Below are 22,887 nucleotides of genomic sequence, written 5' to 3' on the forward strand. Positions count from 1 at the left end.
ACAGTGAACCCACAAAAGTCCGTTCTGTACCCCCTGGGGAGATACAAGGGGAGATCCATAAGTAGCTTACCGGTGCTAACGGTTAAGTGGGAGTTAGTGACATTTAGGTACCTAGGGGTGGATATATATCATGATCCCAAAGTGGAACACAAACAGAACATGTTAAAGTGGTGGGAAACATCGAGAGAAGCATGTCTTTCTGGGCGAAGCTGCCGCTTACCATGATGGGGTGTGCAGCATTACTGAAGATGGTGGTCTTGCCTAGACTTTTACACTACTTTGCTAATGTCCCCTTCGCTATCCCAAAGGTTTTAATTAAAAGACTACATAGCATATGCAGGGGCTTCATATGACATAACACTAGGAACAGGGTAGCGTTGTGTAAGCTTCAAAATACATATGAAAAGGGAGGTATAAGGCTACCTAATTTCGAGATATACTTCATGGCTAGCCAATTGCAATATGTGACCAAATGGCTATCGGACGAACACACAGCGGAATCGGGGCTACTCAGGAAGGCAGGTGCCCCGTTCTTCCTGAAAGAGGTTATATGGTTGCCGGATACGCATAAAACTAATGTGAACCTGTACTTGCGCCTCGGGTATACCATATGGTGCAGGGCAAGATGACCATTAGGGGGTGCCACACTGTATTACCCGCAGATACCCTTGGTTGCGCTAGAAGGAGTGGATGAGCAGACTAGGAGGAATGTCTGGAAGAGCTGGGAACCTATGGGCATAGCTACAGTGGGGGATGTACTTAAGGAAGGGATACCCCGAGAATTTGAGGAGTTGGTAGCAGACACAGAAATACATATGGGGCAATATATTACACCTGCCAGGCTTTTGAGAAGTCTTAAGCGGAGGTGGTCGGATTCAGATATGCCCTCGCAACTGGATGAGGTGATTGAAGCATTGTATGATGTATCAGAAGGTGGGCATGAGGTTTTGCGTATATACAAGCTATTAATGTCCAAGATGGGAGGGGAAGTGAATCAGATTAGACAGAAGTGGCAAGCGGACCTCGGAGAACCACTGTCGGATGAAGGGTGGAATAGAGCTAAAAATTTCAAGGAACACAAGATTACAGCAGATCCAGCTATATGTGACACAGAGTATACCTGACCCCGTGCAAGATAGCCAGGTTTAGCCAGACAGGTAACATGCCCGAAATGTGGGGAGGTGGACGTGGATTTGGTGCATATGTTCTGGGCATGCGTGGAGATTAACAGGTTTTGGAGAGAGGTGGTGCAATTGTTGGAGAAAGCGGAAATTTCCCTAGATGTGGAGTCTCCCAAGGCTTGTTTGCTGGGGTGATTCCCAAGGCCCAAAAGGATTAAACACGTAAATAAACTCAAATACTTAGCGTATATCCTGGCTAAAAGGAGAATAGCGATGGGTTGGAAAGCTCAGACAAGGCCTATAGCACATGTATGGTGGAGAGATTTGCTGAAATGGGCTAATGTACAGACCACAGTGTGGCAAGAAGTGAGCAACAATGAAAGGGGACAAGAAGGGAGTGGAGTAGAGGCATGGAGACTACTCATAGCGGACCTGGCAGCCTCTGAACAGTGGACCGCAGAGGAAATAGAGAACCCTGCACAGGGAGTTACCGCAGATGAACAAGCAGTAGGCTAGGAACAGAAGTGGACAAATAGGGTGCGAAGTAGGCCTTGGTAGGGGGTTTTGGGGGGAGTGAAAGGGAGTTGTTAAAGTTAACGAATGTGTGTTAATTGATTATTGACTGGATGTAAAGTGTTTTCTTTAAGTTTAAAATAAAAATTGTTAAACAGTCTAGGGCTCGGACCTGCCAGGACGAGTCAAGAACCCAACCAGCCCATCAGTCACTCCCCACCCCCCCCTGACGCTCGCCTACTGCAGTTACAGGGCTGAGCCAGGGGGGGGGGGGGACTCATACTGTGACAGTTGACAACAGAGAGAAGGAGAGACGGGGAAGACGGTGCGCAGGGAGATATCTACGACCCAACCCAACCCAAAGGCCAAGACTCCGACACGCAAGGGAGAGCCTAAACAACCTTGTGGAAGGGCCGGTGAGGTGGAGGCCAACACGAATGGAAGGTCGCGGATGCCTGGGGTCGCAGTAACAAGTGCAGAAAAGGGAGGTGGGTGATACGATAAGCTGCGGTGTAGAAGACCCAACTGCACAGACAGACACCACACAGCAGGCAAATTATAAAGGCGGGCAGGGGAAACACGAACTGCATACGAATAACACTCCAGATGTGGGTGGCAAAATCCAGCAACCCAGGAACTCACGTGGCGGCAAGAAGGCTGAAGAATACAGCCCACAAGTCTAGGACCGGTGCATTGAGACGGGCAAGACTGAGGAATTGGTGAGTGGAGCAACAGGCACATAACGAATCGGAAGGGTGACCCCATCCCCTGTGAAATCAGCAAAGAAGGGAATTGCAGAACGGACAATACCTGATAGTTGAGGGGGAGCCAAAAAGACTCTGCGGGATGACCCAGGAGACGAAGGCCAACACGCATGGTATACCAAGGACAATGCGAGCTCCAGCAACCAGCGGAGGCATAAAGAGGTGGGTGTAACAGCGAAAGCTGCGACTACGAAGGGCCTCATAGTAGCCGCCACCCGTCACACAGCAAGCGGTCCGTATTGATAGGCAGGGTGACATGAACTGCATGTAAATCACACCTCAGACTTGGGAGGCTACAGTTCATTGAGCCATAGCATTACGGCCAAACACCACAAACGGGCCTCGACCCAAACGGGCATGGGCATGAAAGGACAATTACAGCAATAGATAAGAACGTACAGCCTAGGCACAGGAAAGGGTTGTTCAGAACCGGCACAGAGACAAAGGGTGTAAAGTGAACGCCACACAAGAAAGGTTGAAAATGGGGCACTGCTTTCTGTCGGCGTGGGGGTGCCCAGAGACATCGACTTTCCAAATATAGTTAAAGGCGATAGGGGGGAAAGGCGCAGTCTAACTGAAAGAGGAAACACCCATTCATGTGGTTAGACAGATGTGGTAACACCCAGAGAAGGAGATAATTGGAGATCTGCTACAGGAATAAGGTAGCATATCCACAGTGAGCACCAGAATACGATAGTGCCTAGGTCTGGGCGGATTTACAGGAGGGGCTGGCTACCCCACCATCGGACACACAACAGACGTCCCTGGTGGGGAGTTGCCTCTCCTGATATGCCTGGGAGACTCGGATTAGAACAAGATAATCCTCCACTCAATCACACACAAGAGAATAGGAGGACCACCACGACCGAAGAAGATAGAAATGCCTGAAACAGAAGGGACGAAGGGGCAAGCAGACTAGTATGGAAACATATGCCTTCAATGGCGACATAGTCCAGCATTCAATGCCAGAGACCAGTCTGAGTGCAATAGGCTCCCGACATCCAGAGGGGAGACAGGAGGAGGGCCCATACTCGAGGCGATAGCCGCACTCAAGATATCTCTGGAGACTAAGATGGATGCAGTCATTGCGGACGTGGGGCTTCTGAGGCAGGACGTGAGAGCCCTAGCAGATCGGGTGCATACAGCATAGCAGCAGGTCCAGAGAAACACTGCAGATATCACGACCAACCGCACACAAAGGAAGTAATGGATCACATGCACACTGAAATAAAGGGTAGAGAGTGCGGAAGGAAGGGCCCCCGAAGGAACAGGCGCACAGTGGGTCTGCCCGAGGGAGAGGAAGGCAGAGACCCCACAAACTATATAGAGAACTTGCTGTTACAAGCGGTGGGGGCTGGAATCTTATCCCAGGGTTTCACCGTAGAAATAACACAAAGAGCCCTAACCAGGAAACGCCGACCGGGGCACCTCCCAGACCAAGGATTGCGAAAATCGTGAACTTCAAAAATCGGTAAAAGATACTGACATTCTCGAGAGAATCACGAGAAACGCTGCCAGAGTGACAATATACCCGGATTACACTGCGCTGGTACAGAGGCAGATGGCCCCATTCAGACCAACCAAGGAGCAGCTTAGAGCGGAGTATGTCAGATACATGCTCCTGTATCCTGCTAAATTAAATATTATCCACAATGGCAGGTCATGCCTCTTTGAAACGTTGACGGAGACACACGAATGGATGGACCAGCAGGGCATCCCGCAACTGAGAGAGGGAAATGGGCAGAACCGCATGAATTTTCCCCAATAAGGCACGCAGGACAAAATAGCAGTAGAATAGGTCAGGACGAGCAGACCAGCGGAAGCCAGCACACCTCAAGGACTGCCCACGGGGCGGCACAGCCAAGAACCCCACTGAGTGACTTAACTCAACATGCCAGTTTTAAGGCATCACGTCGCAACAAGCACACCCCCAGGATGGAGGGTGGGGCAAGAAAAGCGACGAAGCCAGAGCAGGGGGCGGGTGGCTGGGCATTTGTTAATAGTTGCGTTTAGTAAGTTGTTTGGTTGGTTGCCAGACGGCACGAGTGTAGGAGGACGCACCACACACAGAAGAAGATGGAAAGGGACAATTGACAATGAACTTGAAGAAAGCCAAATGAGCTACGACCAATATCATATCCCCGCACTGAGGACCCAGGCCACACAAGCACAGAATGATACCAACTCAGAAGGAAAGGAGAGAATAAGCCAACGGGGAGGGAAAGGCAGTACAGGCAAGGACCATAGAAACAGAGGGCAGGCATGGGGGATTGCGTGGGCCCATGGGAGAGGTCAGGACACAGAGCACACTAAGAAATGGGCCGGGGAGAGGTAGCAATATCAACCTGGAACATCAGGGGACTAAACGCCTACGTCAAGAGACAGAGTATATACCTGGCTGAACAGGATGAAAGTTAAATTGGCAATGTTGCAGGAAGCTCACCCAACACCGGAGAAGCAAGCTAAAGTGGCCAAAAAATGGCCGGCCTAACGTACGCTTAAACGTATTCCAACTGTGCAAGGGGGGTGCTGACATGGATCGCACCAGGAGTCCCATTCCCGCTTATAAAATAGGAAAGTGATTTGGAGGACAGACTTGTGATAGCCCAAGGAATGCTGGAAAACAAAGAAATATGCCTAATGAACACACATGCCCCAAGACACGACACAACAGAGTTCTTCAGGAGCGTGGCGACTAGACTGGCCCCATACAGAGAAGCGACATGCATCTGGGCAGGCGACTTTAACCGCATATTGAATCCGCTACTGGACAGGTCGGATGACAAATACAGGAAGCCAGCACTGCCAGCCAAGGCTTTACACATGATCCTGGAGAAGCTGAGACTGGTGGACGTCTGGAGGAAGATACACACAGAAGCGAGAGGGTATACACATCATAGCGCCCCTCATGGGGTATTTACACGGATAGATTACTTACATGCACTGAAACTCTAGGGGAATTCATGGGGATACACATCAAAGCACGAACATTGTTAGATCATGCCCCAGTAATAGCAACGTGGGATCACACTTACAGGAAGGTCCCTATAACAGCATGGCGACTGAGGGCAGAGGCTCTGATAGAAGATGAGTTTCGGGAACACATAAAAGACAAAGACAAGATAGATGACTACTTTGAGCACAACACAGGAAGTGTAGATAGTAACAGAATGCTCTGGGAAGCCTTTAAAGTGGTGATCAGGGGTGCAGCGGTTGGAAAAACAGGGGGACACAGGGGACGGGCCATAGCAGACCTCGGGGAAATAGAAAGCAAGATAGAACAAGCTGAATGGCCAGCGGGCATGATGGGGGAAGAATCGGGGAAACTCGTAACATTGAGATTGGGGTGTGCCATGGTCTGGGAGAGGCTGGGGAGATTAGATTACGGGAAATATATACAAAGACTACACGCGGAGGGTGATAAACCCAGCAGGCTCCTAACTTGGCTCACCAAGCAGGAGATTAAAAGAGACCCGATTAGTGCAGTCAGAGATGAGACAGGGCAGGAGATCAGGACCTAGGAAGGCATTAATAAAACAGTCTCACAATCTTATGATAGGTTGTATACCCAAAACCAGGGGGCAGAAAGGGGCAATATAGCAGATGCCCTGGCCGAGATTAGGCTGCCTAAGCTAATTGAAGAGCAGGCCCACATACTTGAGGCCCCCCTCATGGTGGAAGAGCTGGTATCTGTAATCGCTGATCTCCCATCCGGCAACACTCTGGGACCTGATGGGCTTCCCGGCGAATTCTACAAGAAATATAAGGACGCCCTGGCACGAAGGTAGATGAAGAGGCATATGAGAAGGGGCAGTTACCACACAGCATGACGGAATCTATAATATTACCCATCATCAGACCAGGGAAACCACCACTAGACTGTGCCTCCTATAGGCTGATCTCCCTGATTAACCAAGACTCCAAAATCCTATCGGCACTGCTTGCCAATCGACTCAAACAAGTAATACCCACGCTAGTGCATTTGGAACAAACGGGCTATGTGCAATTTGCGAAGATTTCACCATGTGGTAGATCTGACAAATCGAAGAAGGGGAGAATGCACCATAGCGTCCTTGGACGCCGTCAAAGCTTTCGATTCCGTGAATTGGGATTGGTTGCTGAGGGTCCTCGCCCACTTTGGGATAGGGGAGGGATTCCTTTGCTGGGTAAGGCTGCTATATAAAGATCCCAGGGCAAGAGTGAAAATGGGCAGGATTATCTCAGAGGCCTGGAGGATCTATAGAGGCACAATGCAAGGTTGTCCGATATCCCCGATGCTATATATATATATATATTAGCCCTTGAACTGCTGGCAGTCTTCCTCGGGGCCAAATATAGAGAAACTGGGATTGAGATAGACATAGTCATACACCAAATTTCATTATACGCGGACGACATGCTCCCATTTGTCGGGGACCAACAGGAGCATCTGCCAGGCCTACTAGAATACTAGAGGACTCTTCGGGAATGTTAGAAATCTCAGACGGGATCTGAACTCCTACAGCATTTTGGGATAAACAGTATTCTATGCCTTATTCAGAACCCAAGAAAAGAGTTCCTGCCTTCCAATTTATAAAAGGATTATGCATGCGTAGCCAAGGAAGTCCCAGAATCACTGGGAAATGTGCAGCCTTTATCAGGTCAAAAACCAAACTTTCTTTATGTGAAGCAATCAGGCAAGTCACCGGTTTGGTCTGCTCCCGAATAGGCCCGGAAACTAAAGGACTTCCATCAACTCCTTGAATAGGAGTGGAACAGGACTTGGGAATTCTAGCTATCCCATTCGTGGCTGCCCATTGATCATCCAGAAAATTCCCAGCAGCGCCATAATCAAGTAAAGCTGGAATTCCTTGTAACAGTCGGTCTGGCAAACTGATGGTCAAAGAGAGGACTATCATGGATATGATATGGCATTTGTAATGCGCCTATACACAAGTGTTTCACTGATTGATGGCGGAAGGTTCAAGAGACAATCCTAGCCAATGGGGGGGAACCCTGATCATAATTCCCTGCCGTTGTTCCCTCTACGGCAGGGACTTGGCGTTTCCCGATACTGGAACTCTTGATCGACGAGACTGCGTAAAATGTGAGAGGAAGAGCCACAATACATACACAGTCCTAAGGTCTTCCTTCGTTCTCTTTCTGCAGTAGATATTGGTCCTTTGACTGAGCCAATCTGCATGGGTTCTTCGACTGCAGTAGGTTTACTCACACTTGGAAGTGGATCGACTTGCGAACGACTTCCCTTATGCTTCTTTTTCTTATGAGCCCGTTCTTGAAGCCGGTAGTCAATTTGCATAGTGAGGGTGATCATGTCTGCCAAATTAGCCGGCCGTGGAACCTTAGAAACCTCATCATTAAGTTCCTCCGAGAGACCATGTCGAAATAAAGTCAACAATCCGTCATCTGGCCATCCAATTTCAGAGGATAATTGCTTGAATTGGGTGATATAAAACATAAGATCCTTACTCCCCTGACGAAGATCTAGAAGTTTCTCTTGATTGGTCACTGAAATCTCCTGGCTACTGAACATGGTTCTCAGACTGTTGACAAATGCTGGATAAGAATCTAAAATGGTGTTGCCTGAAGTAACTAACGGGGTAGCCCACGCTAAAGCTGGGCCTGATAAGTGCAAGATGAGGAAACCCACCTTATCCGTAGGGAAGAATCAGGACTTAAAAGTGAACTGAACAACTATCCAAAAACTCTTTCAATTTATGTCGATCCCCATCAAACTTGCCCGTGCTTAATGCTATTGGGGGTGTTTCGGAGAATGCTTGGTTCATCTGTTGTCTCAACTGGGCGTTATCTTGCTTAAGAGTCTGCATTTCCAATTACATGGATTGCATGGCAGCCATTAGTTGCTGCATTTGCTGCTCCATATTGAAGCCGACAGTTCTGGCTGTCTCTTTCTTGCGGGCGTCACTTACTGTTACAATAGTAACGTTTATGATCAACTGACAGTGAAGTATTGTTACAAAGATGTTCATAGATTGGACTGTCAATAAAGTAATAGGCACTAACCTGACCTGACAGCAGTCTTTCTGGAGCAACAACTGCAGAATGCAAGAATCTCCCAGAAGCTTCTGCTCCCCCCGTTCACCGGAAACAAGGAGAGAGAAACACGAACACCAGGGAAACCCTCTGGGGGAAAAAACCCTGGACGTCCTGGCAATATTCTCCTGGATCAAAGGCTCTTCTCAGGGTGGAGGATGCAGGAGGGAAGTGGTGAGAGTCCTATAGGACAAGAAATGGACAGGTAAGTAACAGAAAGTACGGAATGTCTAAAGAAGAGAGTCCTATGAAATGGATCAGCACTTACTGAAAACAGACTTGACAAGGATTACGTCGTCCGTGCTGACTGATCCTGGGATCTGGTAAGTGATGTTGGTCGAGGGAGAGCGGGGAGTTCCTAGCACGTGAAAGAAAGTCAGTAACGGGAAAAAAGAGAGAGAGAGCTAAGTGTCTGAAATAGCGAAAGGAACTCACTTCCTCGCGATGGGTGGTTTTCCCGTTCCTGATCCGTGGCTGGAACGGGGAGCACAGATTGGAGGGGAGATTACGAACCGGAGAAGAGGGAAGAGAGTGAGCCGCAAGGAAAAGGGGTTGTGACGAATTTCTACAAAATGGAAATAAATATAGTCAGAAAAGAGAGAATAGGGTTGAAATCACTAAAGTATCAACAAGAGTGGAAGTTATTACCCACAAACTTACGGAGCGTCACATACAGCAGAAGCGACGCACTGAAGCGGTGTTCCTCATTCCTTAAGTGACGTCATGTGATCCGCTGATCGCGTCTGCCGGCAGCGTGCAGCAACTAGTCTGTTACTACGCTTGAGATGGCAATTCATGGCCATCTTGAAATTCTCTCGTAATACGGCTCCACACAGAGACCATTTACGCCTAACTAGCCATAGTTGAAATGGTGTAACACCAACATTGAATTATGGTGGGCAGACCTACAGAAATGGTTGGTAGCGGAGACAGCGGTATGGACCAAAGCGCTGCAAAGGGGAGATGGAGAGAGCGGACATAAGATCCTTGCATGGAACTCCCTGGTACAAGAATTATTCGAACAGAGTGAAGTGGACAGTGCAGAAGTCCCTAGTGGATCGGACAAACACTAAGAGGGAGCCGGATACAGGCGAGGACTACCACTGGTAAGAAGAGAGAAATGGGGGAGAAGCCAAATGCGCGAGACGAAGGACACTGGGATGACGAGGCGACAGCGGAACAGGAGATTGCAGACCTGGGCTTGTACGGTCACAGGAGAGCGCCGGAACAGATGATGGAGATGGGCAGAATCCAAGAAGTGCCAGTGTGGTTGTAATGTTGGAGGTTGTTGTTTGTTATGTGTTGGAAAACAATAAAGAGTTAAAAAAAAACAATGACATGAGAGAATAAACCAGTAGGAGGTTCTCCCCCCGAGTCATATCACAGGACCACAGAGAGCAGCTGATACCAATGAGGGTCCAAGGGAGTGCTGTCTGCCTTGGCTGAGCCTGCGTTGAGATATCTGTGAAGAGTATCCCATACCAAGGCCAAGTATCTGGGGGTCTATGTGTTGGATGACTTGTTTGTGAACTGAGAATATGTTGCATTGCTGATTATCGAGAGTTGTTAATGCGTGTGATTTTGAGTTATTTGTTATGGTAAAGGAGGAATGTTGTAGTGGACATCACTTAAGGAATAAACAGTGTTGTGCGTCACCACGTGAATAAATGAGGGTGGGGGGGTTGCATGACGTGAGCACAAGCAGACACCCACTGATACACTATTACGGCTCCCATCTCATTACTAGCACACTGTATGAACACGGCTTATTAGCCCTTTCGAAAAATCCCACCCGTAACATACCGGTTCAGATTATTTTTAATCTTCACTGATGCTGGAACATTATGCACCTCATATGGCCCTTTACAGCAGATCCCTGTACCTGCAGAGCATAATTCCTTGGCTGTAGGCAAGCCCATGGGAACTCTAGCAGGCAGGGGATGTAAATAGAATCCAGTTTATTTCCTGTGCAGTTAAATCAACTGTACTGGGGTGGGGTGAAAGAATTGAACTGAGTACTACCCCCTGCTCTGGACAAATCCTTTCCCACCCCGTTCATATCAAGGTGTCTCAATAAACACCTTTATCTCTCTTCAGTGTCCTGTGTTCATTGAGGGCAACTATAAACAAAAAATGTATCATAAAAAGGCCTGGTGCGTGTGTTGGGGGGAGGGTGGGTGCACTTAATTGCTAGCTTGTTTTACTATAAGGTGCTATATCAACATCTTATTTCCTGGCATACAGGATGTAAAATATACACTTATGATTGACGATAGTCACTTTGAAAAGGAAATTAAGTAGCTACTAGAAGGTAGGATGTATGTTGCATGTGGACAACATGCTTGCATTCTACTTACACCCCACTACTCCGTACTTACCCAGTACTCAGGTTTCCCCAATGGGATGGGTGCCATAGCAGACGAAGCAGAACACTGAAAAAAGCATCTTGAAACTGCCTTTATTGGTCTTTTCTAGGATGTCCTCAAATAACTAATTATTAGCATTTTCCCTTTTCCTTCCTAAACGCAAGAGGACTACACGGTCCTAGAGCAATGGACGAAAAACAAACTGCACGTATTAGTGAGATAACATTAGATCCCCCCGTTTACACTGGGAGGCTAAGTAGCTATTATCTGCCGGTGTTATTTCCTGAGCAAAGAAATGGACGGCACTTCCGCGTCATCTTTGAGGCAAATTAGAATACGCATCGACCCGCCTTTTCATTTTTTCATTTCACCGGCTGTCCGGGGAAAGAGTGGCGACGCTTGGATGGCGTCACCAGTCTCACGTCGACTTCACGTGACTACAAAGACAAACGCCTGCCCATACTACCCGCACCGTAAAGTGCTCTGCATGAGAGGAACAAGGGACTAATGCGATGAATCCGGTATAGAGCACCTATGCCGCCCGAGCCCGGCTGCATACATTGCTTTGCTAAGGCCACAGAGCATTTCCACAAGGCAGGCAGAGGCATGACTGGCGAGGAGAGCACTCACGTGCTGCGTTGCCATCCTCCTGACGCTCCGGGCTAAGCAGCTGCAACCATCTGAAGCAGGCGAGATCCCCCTGCGAGTAGAACTCGATCGATGTGCCTGCCGCCTGTTGCCCCGCCTCCTTTCATTTCACAAGTCCCTCCCCGTGACCGCCCCACTGCAAGCCACGGCCCCCTGTGGCACACGATGCGCGTGACGGGGCCCAGGCATGTTATGTGAAGGCAACACCGCAATCACTCAGTTGCTTAGTAAATCTCTGGATAGCGCTTGATTAACTGATATGCAACCGAGGTCGAGGTGTTTTTTTTGGCACTATAGTGACAACTGAAGTTCTATAGAGATTATTGGGGGCACGTACTTTGAAGTATGCGACTGCACAGTGGAAGTTGAGTTAATTCTTTTATTCGCATACAATGTCTTTATGTATATATATCCGGCGCCCCGCACAGCAACCTCCAGCCTCACTCGACATCCCTATTCCAACCGTCCGTGCTGACGTCACCACTCTCCGCATTCTCTCACACACATACTAGCTGGAAGCCGCGAGCTAGGGGAGCCGCGAGCCTTCACACGTTAAAGCAAACCTTAAAATACTACATCATCCCCCCCTAAACATTTTAAAGGAATAAAAAACTTAAGATCAACTAAACCTAACATAACCTATGAAGTTACTACAAATGTGGAAAACTTAATGAATGATATTACTATAAGAATGAATGCGTAATATACACTGTATGGGAACCAACAGGATAACACGACTGACTGCAATTATGGAATATGTAACATGTCATAATCCCTTGACCAAAACGGCAATCTCCTCTCTCTTGAATTACGTACACTCCTGCTTCCAATCACCCCCTCCCCTTGTTGTCGCTGAACCACATCTTCACCAGCATGTCTTCCCAAACTACCATCCACAACATCGTTTCTATTTAGAATATTTTCATCACCAAATACATCACTTCCTGGTCTCTCTACTTTGACTTGCATGTGTCCCTGCTTGTCGCCTTTCCACATCCATTTACTAACTCTATCCATATTCCATACAGATCCTCCTGCAACTCTAACCGCTCTCCTGAACACTTGTATCTCCTTGACAGGCCTGCTGTGTTTAGAGTCTCCCTTCTTAACATTCCTTCCAAACTTGATTCGTACAAAGTCTCCCGGCAGTATCTTCAACTTAAACTTTTCAACAGGTATACTACGTAACTTATGTGATTCTTGCTGTTTTCCATGACTTTGTGACCCTGTACACACACCCTTCCTCCGATTAACCCATTCTGGATTAAGTAACGTATTGGGAGCTCTCCCCCTCATTAATTCAAAAGGTGATACCTCCATTCCTCTTTTAACTGACATCCTAGTACTCCATATCCTTTCCTTAAGAACCTCATCAACCGGTATATTGTTACTCAATGCCAATTCTACTGCTTCTACGATTACACGGTTGTATCTCTCCAACCCATTGGTTTGTGGGTGGTATAATGACGAAAACCTCCATTCAATACCTGTCTTCTTGGCAAATTCTTTCATTTCATTACTTCTGAACTGAACTCCATTATCACTTATTATTATTTTTGGAAATCCCTCCCTTCTGCATATCTGCATTAAGAACCTTATTATCTCATTAGTATCAATTTTCTTCACTGCTTTGACTTCTACCCAACCTGAGTAATAATCCACTAACACAATAAGGAACTTTTTCTCTCCAAACAATTTCAAATATGGTCTGATGATGTCAATTCCAAGCATCTCCCATGGTGCATCACCTTTGTCAATGTTAATTGGTCTGGACTTGACAATCCTACAACTCTTATCACTGTTCTGACATGGCCAACAATTCCTGATAAACCTCTCAATCATGATATCCATGCCTGGCCACCAGTATTTCAACCGCACATTATTTTTTGTGCCTGTGATGCCAGGATGGCCTTGGTGCGCCTTCTCAATAAATTCATTCCAAAACTTGTGTGGCGGAATTAACTTATCTCCTCTCACTAAAAATCCATCTTCCATGGACAATTCATCCTTAATCTCCCAATATTTCCTACAACCTTCGCTGATAACTTTTTTTTCAGGCCAACCAAACTCTGTGTACTTTCTTATCTCTTGCAATTCATCATCTTTAGCCAATTCTTCCATCCACATCTCCTTGGACGTGACCTCAAAAATAACTGCTACTATTTCCTCATCTGGATCTGCTTTTACTTCATTATTCTTTAACGGCAATCTAGATAAATAATCGGCAATTATATTCCTCTTCCCCGGCACATATCTCACAGAAAAGTTGTAAAAGTTGTAATCCTGCAATTTTAAACTGAGTCTAGCTAATCTCGGTGATGCTTTACACATTCCTCTCACAGTGAGAACTTCTATCAAAGGTTTATGGTCAGTTTGAATTATAAATTTGTTTCCCCACAAATATTTTCTAAAATAGTTCACTGCCCATGAACATGCCAACAATTCCTTTTCGATTACAGAATATCTGCCTTCTGTTTCTGAGATTGCCCTTGAAGCATGACTGATGGTTTTTTCATTGGCATCCTCATCTATCTGTGTTAACACTGCTCCTAGACCGTTCCCACTAGCATCCACTGTAATCTTGGTCAGTCTCCCATAAACAAATCCTCCCAATTCTACAGAATTGCAAATTCCTCCTTTTATACTTCTGACTGCCTCACTACATTCATCATTCCAAACAAACTTTGCATTCTTTTTTAACAATTTTCTCAGCGGTTCCGTTGTACTTGCAAAATTATTTACAAATCTGTTGTAATATTCACACAATCCCAAAAACGATCTTAGTTCGTCCTTGTTTTTAGGTTCTGGTGACTCCTTGATAGCTTCTAATGCATCTCTTTTGGGTTTATAACCCTTACCATTTACTGCATGCCCTAAATATTCTACCTCCTCTACCCCAAATTTACATTTGTTAATCTCAATTTTCAACCCAACTTCTTCCAACCTTTTCAACACTTCCTTCAATCTCCCATCATGCTCCGCGGATCCCTTGCCAAATACTATTATGTCATCTTGATATACAAGCACTCCACTCAGACCCTTCAACACACGCGTCATAATTCTTTGAAATACTGCTGCTGCAGACGCTAGTCCAAATGGCATGCGTTTGTAACGATACAATCCATGAGGTGTAACAAATGCTGTAATGTCTCTACAATCTTCTGTTAATGATATCTGATATGCGCTCGATAGGTCCAAAGTAGAAAATACATCAGCATTATCAATGCGATTCAACATCTCATAAATGATAGGAAGTGGAAAAACATCTGTTATAATGTTCTTGTTGACATCTCTCAAATCCACACAAATCCTAGGTTTGCCATTTTTCTTCAATGCAATTACAATAGGGCTCACCCACTCGGATGACTCAATTTTTTCTATAACTCCTTCAGTTTCTAATAATATCAATTCCTGCTCCACCTTTTCAGCAATGGCAAACGGAATGGGCCTGGATTTCGTGTGCCTAACAGGTATCGCTCCCTTCTTGAGGCGGATTCTGTGTGAAAAATATTTTAACAATCCTAATTTTACAGCTTTGCCTTGCTCCTTTTCCTTAACTTCCTTACTTTCTCGTGCTTGACTCTTATTGACAACCAAAACCTGCTCTTAGTTACATGGATCCAACCTGATTCTCAGTCCAGCTTGATCTCTCCACCCCAAAACATCTACTCCTTTTTCAGCAACATATACTTTTACTTGAGATCGTCTGTCTTTGAATTGAATAATACTCGAGAACCAACCAATCATCTTGATTTTGGATCCCTCAAACCCTCCAGGATTTAATATGTCTGATACTTCCATCTTGGTTTTGAGGCCACGTTTTGCTAAATTTTTCCATGTTTTCTTTGTGATAATTGTCCATGGCGAACAACTATCCACCTTCACCTTGAGTTTCCAATTGTCCAGGAATACATCACAACTCGGGCATTTAAATTCTCCATCAGGTGGTTCTCGTATAAGGAACACTCTTTCTTCATCCGATTCTTCTTCTTCTTCCATTATGGCAGAGACTTTCTTCCTCCTTCTACACGTAACAGCGAAATGGCCTCTTATTCCACAATTTCCACATTTTTGCCCCAATGCAGGACATTGCTTAGCATAAGCATAATGGCCAGTTCTGCCACAATTATAACATCTGTCTCCTTCCCTCTGTTGGTTATACTGAACCCTTTGATCATTTTGGACTGTAACGCTCACCTGATTCTCGCAGAGGCGCCGGTCTTGACTGGGCGACTACCGTATCTTCAAAGGTGATGTGTAGCATCCGGTTGGCTCTTTGGGCTGGACCTCTGTGCACTGTATGCCTGACGTGTAGAGTAAGATGTCTGCAGATAGAAAACATGGGGTTAATGAACTGGGGTTATTGGGGTGTCCCTATCTCTTTCCTCTTCTCCTCTCCTGTAGACCCCAAAGGTTAACGCTCTCACCTTAGGTAAGTGAATGCCGAGCTCTCCATCTGCCTCGGGGCAGGGTGCTGTAGCCAGTTTCTTCACTGGATAGGTAGCGCAGGCCTCTTGACTTCAGAGGACTGCTGTCCGTCGTTTACTGCACGAACGGTAAGTTTCGAGTCATTCAAATGTCTTTTTAAAGTCTTTAGTAATGATGTCTCTTGTTTTGCAGGGTTCCGGCGATGGCGGATGACGGGCTGAAGTGAGTTGAAGATGGAGCCCGTGTGATGAATAGAAGCGCCTGGAAGCACGTGAGTAAGCGCTTGTTGCCTGCTTCACGATGCGCTCTAACTGTCTTTTTATTTTGCAGGTACGAGTTCGGAGCGGCTGCAGGGTGCCGGAATACCCACTGGATTAGATGTGGAAAGGAGTAATGGCACGTGAGTATTAAAGTTCCCCAATGTCTTTAAACGCACCTTGTTTTGTCTTTCAGATGCTGGAATGCAGTATGAAGACCTCCGGAGCGCACGAAGAGTAGGTAAGCCTTTGCCTTTCGGATGCCGGAATGCTAACCTGTTCTTTCTTGTCTTTATAGGTGTTGCTGAAGACTGGATTCAGGATGGTAAGCCTTTTTCCTTAGGCCCAGGACTGGATGCAGAAGACACGAAGAGCGTCCTGCTGCAGAGAGTGCAGAATAACGCAAAGCAAGATTCATCCACCGGGTGTGGTTTAAATAGCCTCCTGTAGTGCTTAGGTGTCTCCTTCCACAGCCACGCCTAAGTAAGAAAAGAGTTCCTGGTAAGAAAAGAGTTCCTGCCTTCCAGAAGAGTTCCAGTGTTCTAAATCTAGGGAGTGGCTCCAGCCCCACCCAACAGGAAAAGTAGTTCCAAACAGAAGAGGATCAGAGGCTCAACTGGCAGGCAAGTAAGCGGCATGGTCTGCTGCAGGTAAGTCCACCCAAGCATTATGAGCCCGGCGCTTCCAGCGCTGGGACTGGGCATATTTATGAGCCTGGTGCCACTGGCGCCAGGACTGGGTCCAAAAGGTCCCAATTGGGACTGGTTGGCACTCGGAACCTGGGTTATGGATCTGCTTCCTAGGGAGTTGGGAAAACATCTATCCCAGTGGGTATTCCGGCACCCTGCAGCCGCTCCGAACTCGTACCTGCAAAATAAACAGTTAGAGCGCATCGTGAAGCAGGCAACAAGCGCTTACTTATGTGCTTCCAGGCGCTTCTATTCATCACACGGACTCCATCTTCAACTCACTTCAGCCCGTCATCCGCCTTCGCCGGAACCCTGCAAAACAAGAGACATCATTACTAAAGACTTTAAAGACAATAGAATTACTCGAAACTTACCGTTCGTGCAGTAAACGACGGACAGCAGTCCTCTTAAGTCAAGAGGCCTGCGCTACCTACCCAGTGAAGAAACTGGTTACAGCACCCTGCCCCGAGGCAGATGGAGAGCTCGGCATTCACTTACCTAAGTTGAGAGCGTTAACCTTTGGGGGTCTACAGGAGAGCAAAAAGGGAAGAGATAGGGACACCCCAATAACCCCAGTTCATTAATCCCATATTTTCTATCTGCAGACATCTCACTCTTGAAGTCAGGCATACAGTGCACAGAGGTCCAGCCCAAAGAGCCAACCGGGTGCTACACATCACCTTTGAAGATATGGTAGTTGCCCAGTCAAGACCGGCGCCTCTGCGAGAATCAGGTGAGCGTTACAGAACGCAAAGCCTACCGCAAAACTCTCACCCAGGCGCTATGGAAACCTCGGATACTGACCACCTAGCCCGGTTACTTGGGGAACTAAGGGCAGAAGTGCATGCAGCTCGTCAGGAAACGAATGCTCTAAGAAGGGAACTAATTATTTCCAAGGAGAGAACAGACGGTCTTGCTAGACAATTGCTACAGTCACAAGCCGGACAGACCCCGTTACCCGCATCAGGGGCAAATCTTCCTTCAACATCCTCTATGAATCCAGTGCAGATCAACCTACCTGGGAATGTACCTCTGGCTCCGCCCGAACGATTTTCTGGTGACCCAAAGAGGTTTGCAGTATTTATCAATCAGTGCCGGTTGCACTTCTTATGCCGGCCAGCAGCCTTTCCAACTGATCAAGCTAAAGTAGCTTTTGTACTTTCGTACCTTAGTGGCAATGCGGCAGACTGGTCGATCCCTCTAGTTAATCAAGATGATCCGGTTCTCCATGATTTTCAAGCCTTTCAGCTTAGTATGGAAAAACTGTTCGCAAGACATTCACAGGGGCAGGCCTTGGACAATGAGCTTCTTTCGTTGCGACAGCGTAATCAAGACCTTTTGGCTTATATTGCATCTTTCAATAGACTAATAGTGGAAACTCAATGGCCTGAGGACAAAAGGATTACGCTGTTTTATAGAGGTCTACGTGGAGAGCTCAAAGACGTTTTAGCCCAAGTAGTGAATCCCCCACAAGACTGTTCGGATTATATAGACCAACAGGCCGATTCATGGAATAAATGTGCGCCGAAAATCCCGGCGCAGAAGGGCCAATACGTGCGCTGCGCCGAAAATTAGCGCAAAGCGCAGGGAAACCAGCGCACGTCGATTCATGGAAGTCCGTGCGCAAGAAAAGCAGAGGACGTGCGCGGAAATAGCGCGCGGCGCAGGCCGGCGCACAGGTCAACCAACGTCGTGCGCCACGGCCACTGCGCTATCACTCCGAGCGCAGCGCACAGCTCTAAAGTAGGCGGAACACAGGGCGGGACACTCGGAATGGGGAATAAAATGGGGCACAACACTCGGAATGGGGAAGAATGTGGGCGGCACGGGGAAAGTTTAGGAGGCAAGTGCGCGGAACGCCCACACGCTCGCATACAACACGTATTCATGGAATAGAATAGGGCAAAAAAGCGCACGCTCAAAGCAGCGCACAGGCACAAACAGGCACAAACACGACCGCCACAAGAAAGCAGGCGGTAGCGTCTCTGCGCCTGCAAGAAATGTGCGCTAAAAGGTGCGCCAACAAATAGCACCTATATACAGACATGATCAATGTCCAATACTGTGGCCCTCCAGGACAAATGACGTACAAAGGGGTACCCACAAACACAGACACGCGCTGAGAGAAAAAATAAACGTGTGCGTGTATACCGGGGTGCGCGGTAAGTTGCACACGCGATATGGCCGGGTACGTGGATTTCAGGGGTGCGCGGGAAGTTCCACACGCGATTTGGCAGTGTACGTGGATTGCAGGGGTGCGCGGGAAGTTGCACACGCGATATGGCCGGGTACGTGGATTCCAGGGGTGCGCGGGAAGTTCCACACGCGATATGGCAGGGTACGTGGATTCCAGGGGTGCGCGGGAAGTCCCACACGCGATATGGCAGGGTACGTGGATTTCAGGGGTGCGCGGGAAGTTCCACACGCGATATGGCCGGCTACGTGGATTTCAGGGGTGCGCGGGAAGTTCCACACGCGATATGGCCGGCTACGTGGATTTCAGGGGTGCGCGGGAAGTTCCACACGCGATTAGTCAGGGTACGTGGATTGCAGGGGTGCGCGGGAAGTTCCACACGCGATATGGCCGGCTACGTGGATTTCAGGGGTGCGCGGGAAGTTGCACACGCGATATGGCCGGGTACGTGGATTTCAGGGGTGCGCGGGAAGTTCCACACGCGATATGGCAGTGTACGTGGATTGCAGGGGTGCGCGGGAAGTTGCACACGCGATATGGCCGGGTACGTGGATTCCAGGGGTGCGCGGGAAGTTCCACACGCGATATGGCAGGGTACGTGGATTCCAGGGGTGCGCGGGAAGTTCCACACGCGATATGGCAGGGTACGTGGATTTCAGGGGTGCGCGGGAAGTTCCACACGCGATATGGCCGGCTACGTGGATTTCAGGGGTGCGCGGGAAGTTCCACACGCGATATGGCCGGCTACGTGGATTTCAGGGGTGCGCGGGAAGTTCCACACGCGATTAGTCAGGGTACGTGGATTTCAGGGGTGCGCGGGAAGTTCCACACGCGATATGGCAGGGTACGTGGATTTCAGGGGTGCGCGGGAAGTTCCACACGCGATATGGCCAGCTACGTGGATTTCAGGGGTGCGCGGGAAGTTCCACACGCGATTAGTCAGGGTACGTGGATTGCAGGGGTGCGCGGGAAGTTCCACACGCGATATGGCCGGCTACGTGGATTTCAGGGGTGCGCGGGAAGTTGCACACGCGATATGGCCGGGTACGTGGATTTCAGGGGTGCGCGGGAAGTTCCACACGCGATATGGCAGGGTACGTGGATTGCAGGGGTGCGCGGGAAGTTCCACACGCGATATGGCCGGCTACGTGGATTTCAGGGGTGCGCGGGAAGTTCCACACGCGAATTGGCTGTGTGCTCCCAGGCATTACCTGTACACCCTCCACGGCCCCTGCAGGCAGCACACACCACAGGGAACTACCCTGCACATCTGCTCATGTCTCCCACCACCCCCACCCCCCATCCACCAGGGACACCCTCCACCAGGCCCCCACCCATGTCCAACCCATGTCTCCCACCACCCCCACCCCACATCCACCAGGGGCACCCTCCACCAGGCCCCCACCCATGTCTCCCACCACCCCCAACCCCCCATCCACCAGGGACACCCTCCACCAGGCCCCCACCCATGTCCAACCCATGTCTCCCACCACCCCCACCCCCCATCCACCAGGGACACCCTCCACCAGGCCCCCACCCATGTCTCCCACCACCCCCACCCCCCATCCACCAGGGACACCCTCCACCAGGCCCCCACCCATGTCCAACCCATGTCTCCCACCACCCCCACCCCCCATCCACCAGGGACACCCTCCACCAGGCCCCCACCCATGTCTCCCACCACCCCCACCCCCCATCCACCAGGGACACCCTCCACCAGGCCCCCACCCATGTCTCCCACCACCCCCACCCCCCATCCACCAGGGACACCCTCCACCAGGCCCCCACCCATGTCCAACCCATGTCTCCCACCACCCCCACCCCCAGCACTGTGGGGAACCTGCCAGCAGGCCCCCACCCATGTCCAACCCATGTCTCCCACCACCCCCACCCCCCATCCACCAGGGACACCCTCCACCAGGCCCCCACCCATGTCCAACCCACTTCTCCCACCACCCCCACCCCCAGCACTGTGGGGAACCTGCCAGCAGGCCCCCACCCATGTCCAACCCATGTCTCCCACCACCCCCACCCCCCATCCACCAGGGACACCCTCCACCAGGCCCCCACCCATGTCCAACCCATGTCTCCCACCACCCCCACCCCCCATCCACCATGGGCACCCTCCACCAGGCCCCCACCCATGTCTCCCACCACCCCCAACCCCCCATCCACCAGGGACACCCTCCACCAGGCCCCCACCCATGTCTCCCACCACCCCACCCCCCATCCACCAGGGACACCCTCCACCAGGCCCCCACCCATGTCCAACCCATGTCTCCCACCACCCCCACCCCACATCCACCAGGGGCACCCTCCACCAGGCCCCCACCCATGTCTCCCACCACCCCCCACCCCCCATCCACCAGGGACACCCTCCACCAGGCCCCCACCCATGTCTCCCACCACCCCCACCCCCCATCCACCAGGGACACCCTCCACCAGGCCCCCACCCATGTCCAACCCATGTCTCCCACCACCCCCACCCCCATCCACCAGGGACACCCTCCACCAGGCCCCCACCCATGTCTCCCACCACCCCCACCCCCCATCCACCAGGGACACCCTCCACCAGGCCCCCACCCATGTCTCCCACCACCCCCACCCCCCATCCACCAGGGACACCCTCCACCAGGCCCCCACCCATGTCCAACCCATGTCTCCCACCACCCCCACCCCCAGCACTGTGGGGAACCTGCCAGCAGGCCCCCACCCATGTCCAACCCATGTCTCCCACCACCCCCACCCCCCATCCACCAGGGACACCCTCCACCAGGCCCCCACCCATGTCCAACCCATGTCTCCCACCACCCCCACCCCCAGCACTGTGGGGAACCTGCCAGCAGGCCCCCACCCATGTCCAACCCATGTCTCCCACCACCCCCACCCCCCATCCACCAGGGACACCCTCCACCACGCCCCCACCCATGTCTCCCACCACCCCCAACCCCCCATCCACCAGGGACACCCTCCACCAGGCCCCCACCCATGTCTCCCACCACCCCCACCCCCCATCCACCAGGGACACCCTCCACCAGGCCCCCACCCATGTCTCCCACCACCCCCACCCCCCATCCACCAGGGACACCCTCCACCAGGCCCCCACCCATGTCCAACCCATGTCTCCCACCACCCCCAGCACTGTGGGGAACCTGCCAGCAGGCCCCCACCCATGTCCAACCCATGTCTCCCACCACCCCCACCCCCCATCCACCAGGGACACCCTCCACCAGGCCCCCACCCATGTCCAACCCATGTCTCCCACCACCCCCACCCCCGGCACTGTGGGGAACCTGCCAGCAGGACCCCACCCATGTCCAACCCATGTCTCCCACCACCCCCACCCCCCATCCACCAGGGACACCCTCCACCAGGCCCACACCCATGTCCAACCCATGTCTCCCACCACCCCCACCCCCAGCACTGTGGGGAACCTGCCAGCAGGCCCCCACCCATGTCCAACCCATGTCTCCCACCACCCCCACCCCCCATCCACCAGGGGCACCCTCCACCAGGCCCCCACCCATGTCTCCCACCACCCCCAACCCCCCATCCACCAGGGACACCCTCCACCAGGCCCCCACCCATGTCCAACCCATGTCTCCCACCACCCCCACCCCCCATCCACCAGGGACACCCTCCACCAGGCCCACACCCATGTCCAACCCATGTCTCCCACCACCCCCACCCCCCATCCACCAGGGACACCCTCCACCAGGCCCCCACCCATGTCTCCCACCACCCCCACCCCCATCCACCAGGGACACCCTCCACCAGGCCCCCACCCATGTCCCCCTGGCCCCAGGTCCTGACGATACACAATCATGGCAGCAATGGCCAGCATACCCAGCAC

General features: G+C 50.5%; 1 protein-coding gene across 1 annotated transcript in view; it reads right to left on the reverse strand.

Moving 5' to 3' along the window:
- The window catches only part of TMEM192 (transmembrane protein 192), a 925,211-nt gene extending 913,652 nt beyond the window's left edge, over window positions 1-11,559 (reverse strand). The window contains exon 1 of the mRNA XM_069631380.1: window positions 11,449-11,559. Coding sequence (XP_069487481.1) covers window positions 11,449-11,463 — 15 coding nt within the window. The 5' untranslated portion in view covers window positions 11,464-11,559. The remainder of the gene's footprint in view (window positions 1-11,448) is intronic.
- Window positions 11,560-22,887: the final 11,328 nt, after the last annotated feature.

Source organism: Ambystoma mexicanum, chromosome 6q, assembly GCF_040938575.1.
Source record: "Ambystoma mexicanum isolate Mex_15411 chromosome 6q, UKY_AmexF1_1, whole genome shotgun sequence".
In the NCBI taxonomy this organism is placed as follows: Eukaryota; Metazoa; Chordata; class Amphibia; order Caudata; family Ambystomatidae; genus Ambystoma; species Ambystoma mexicanum.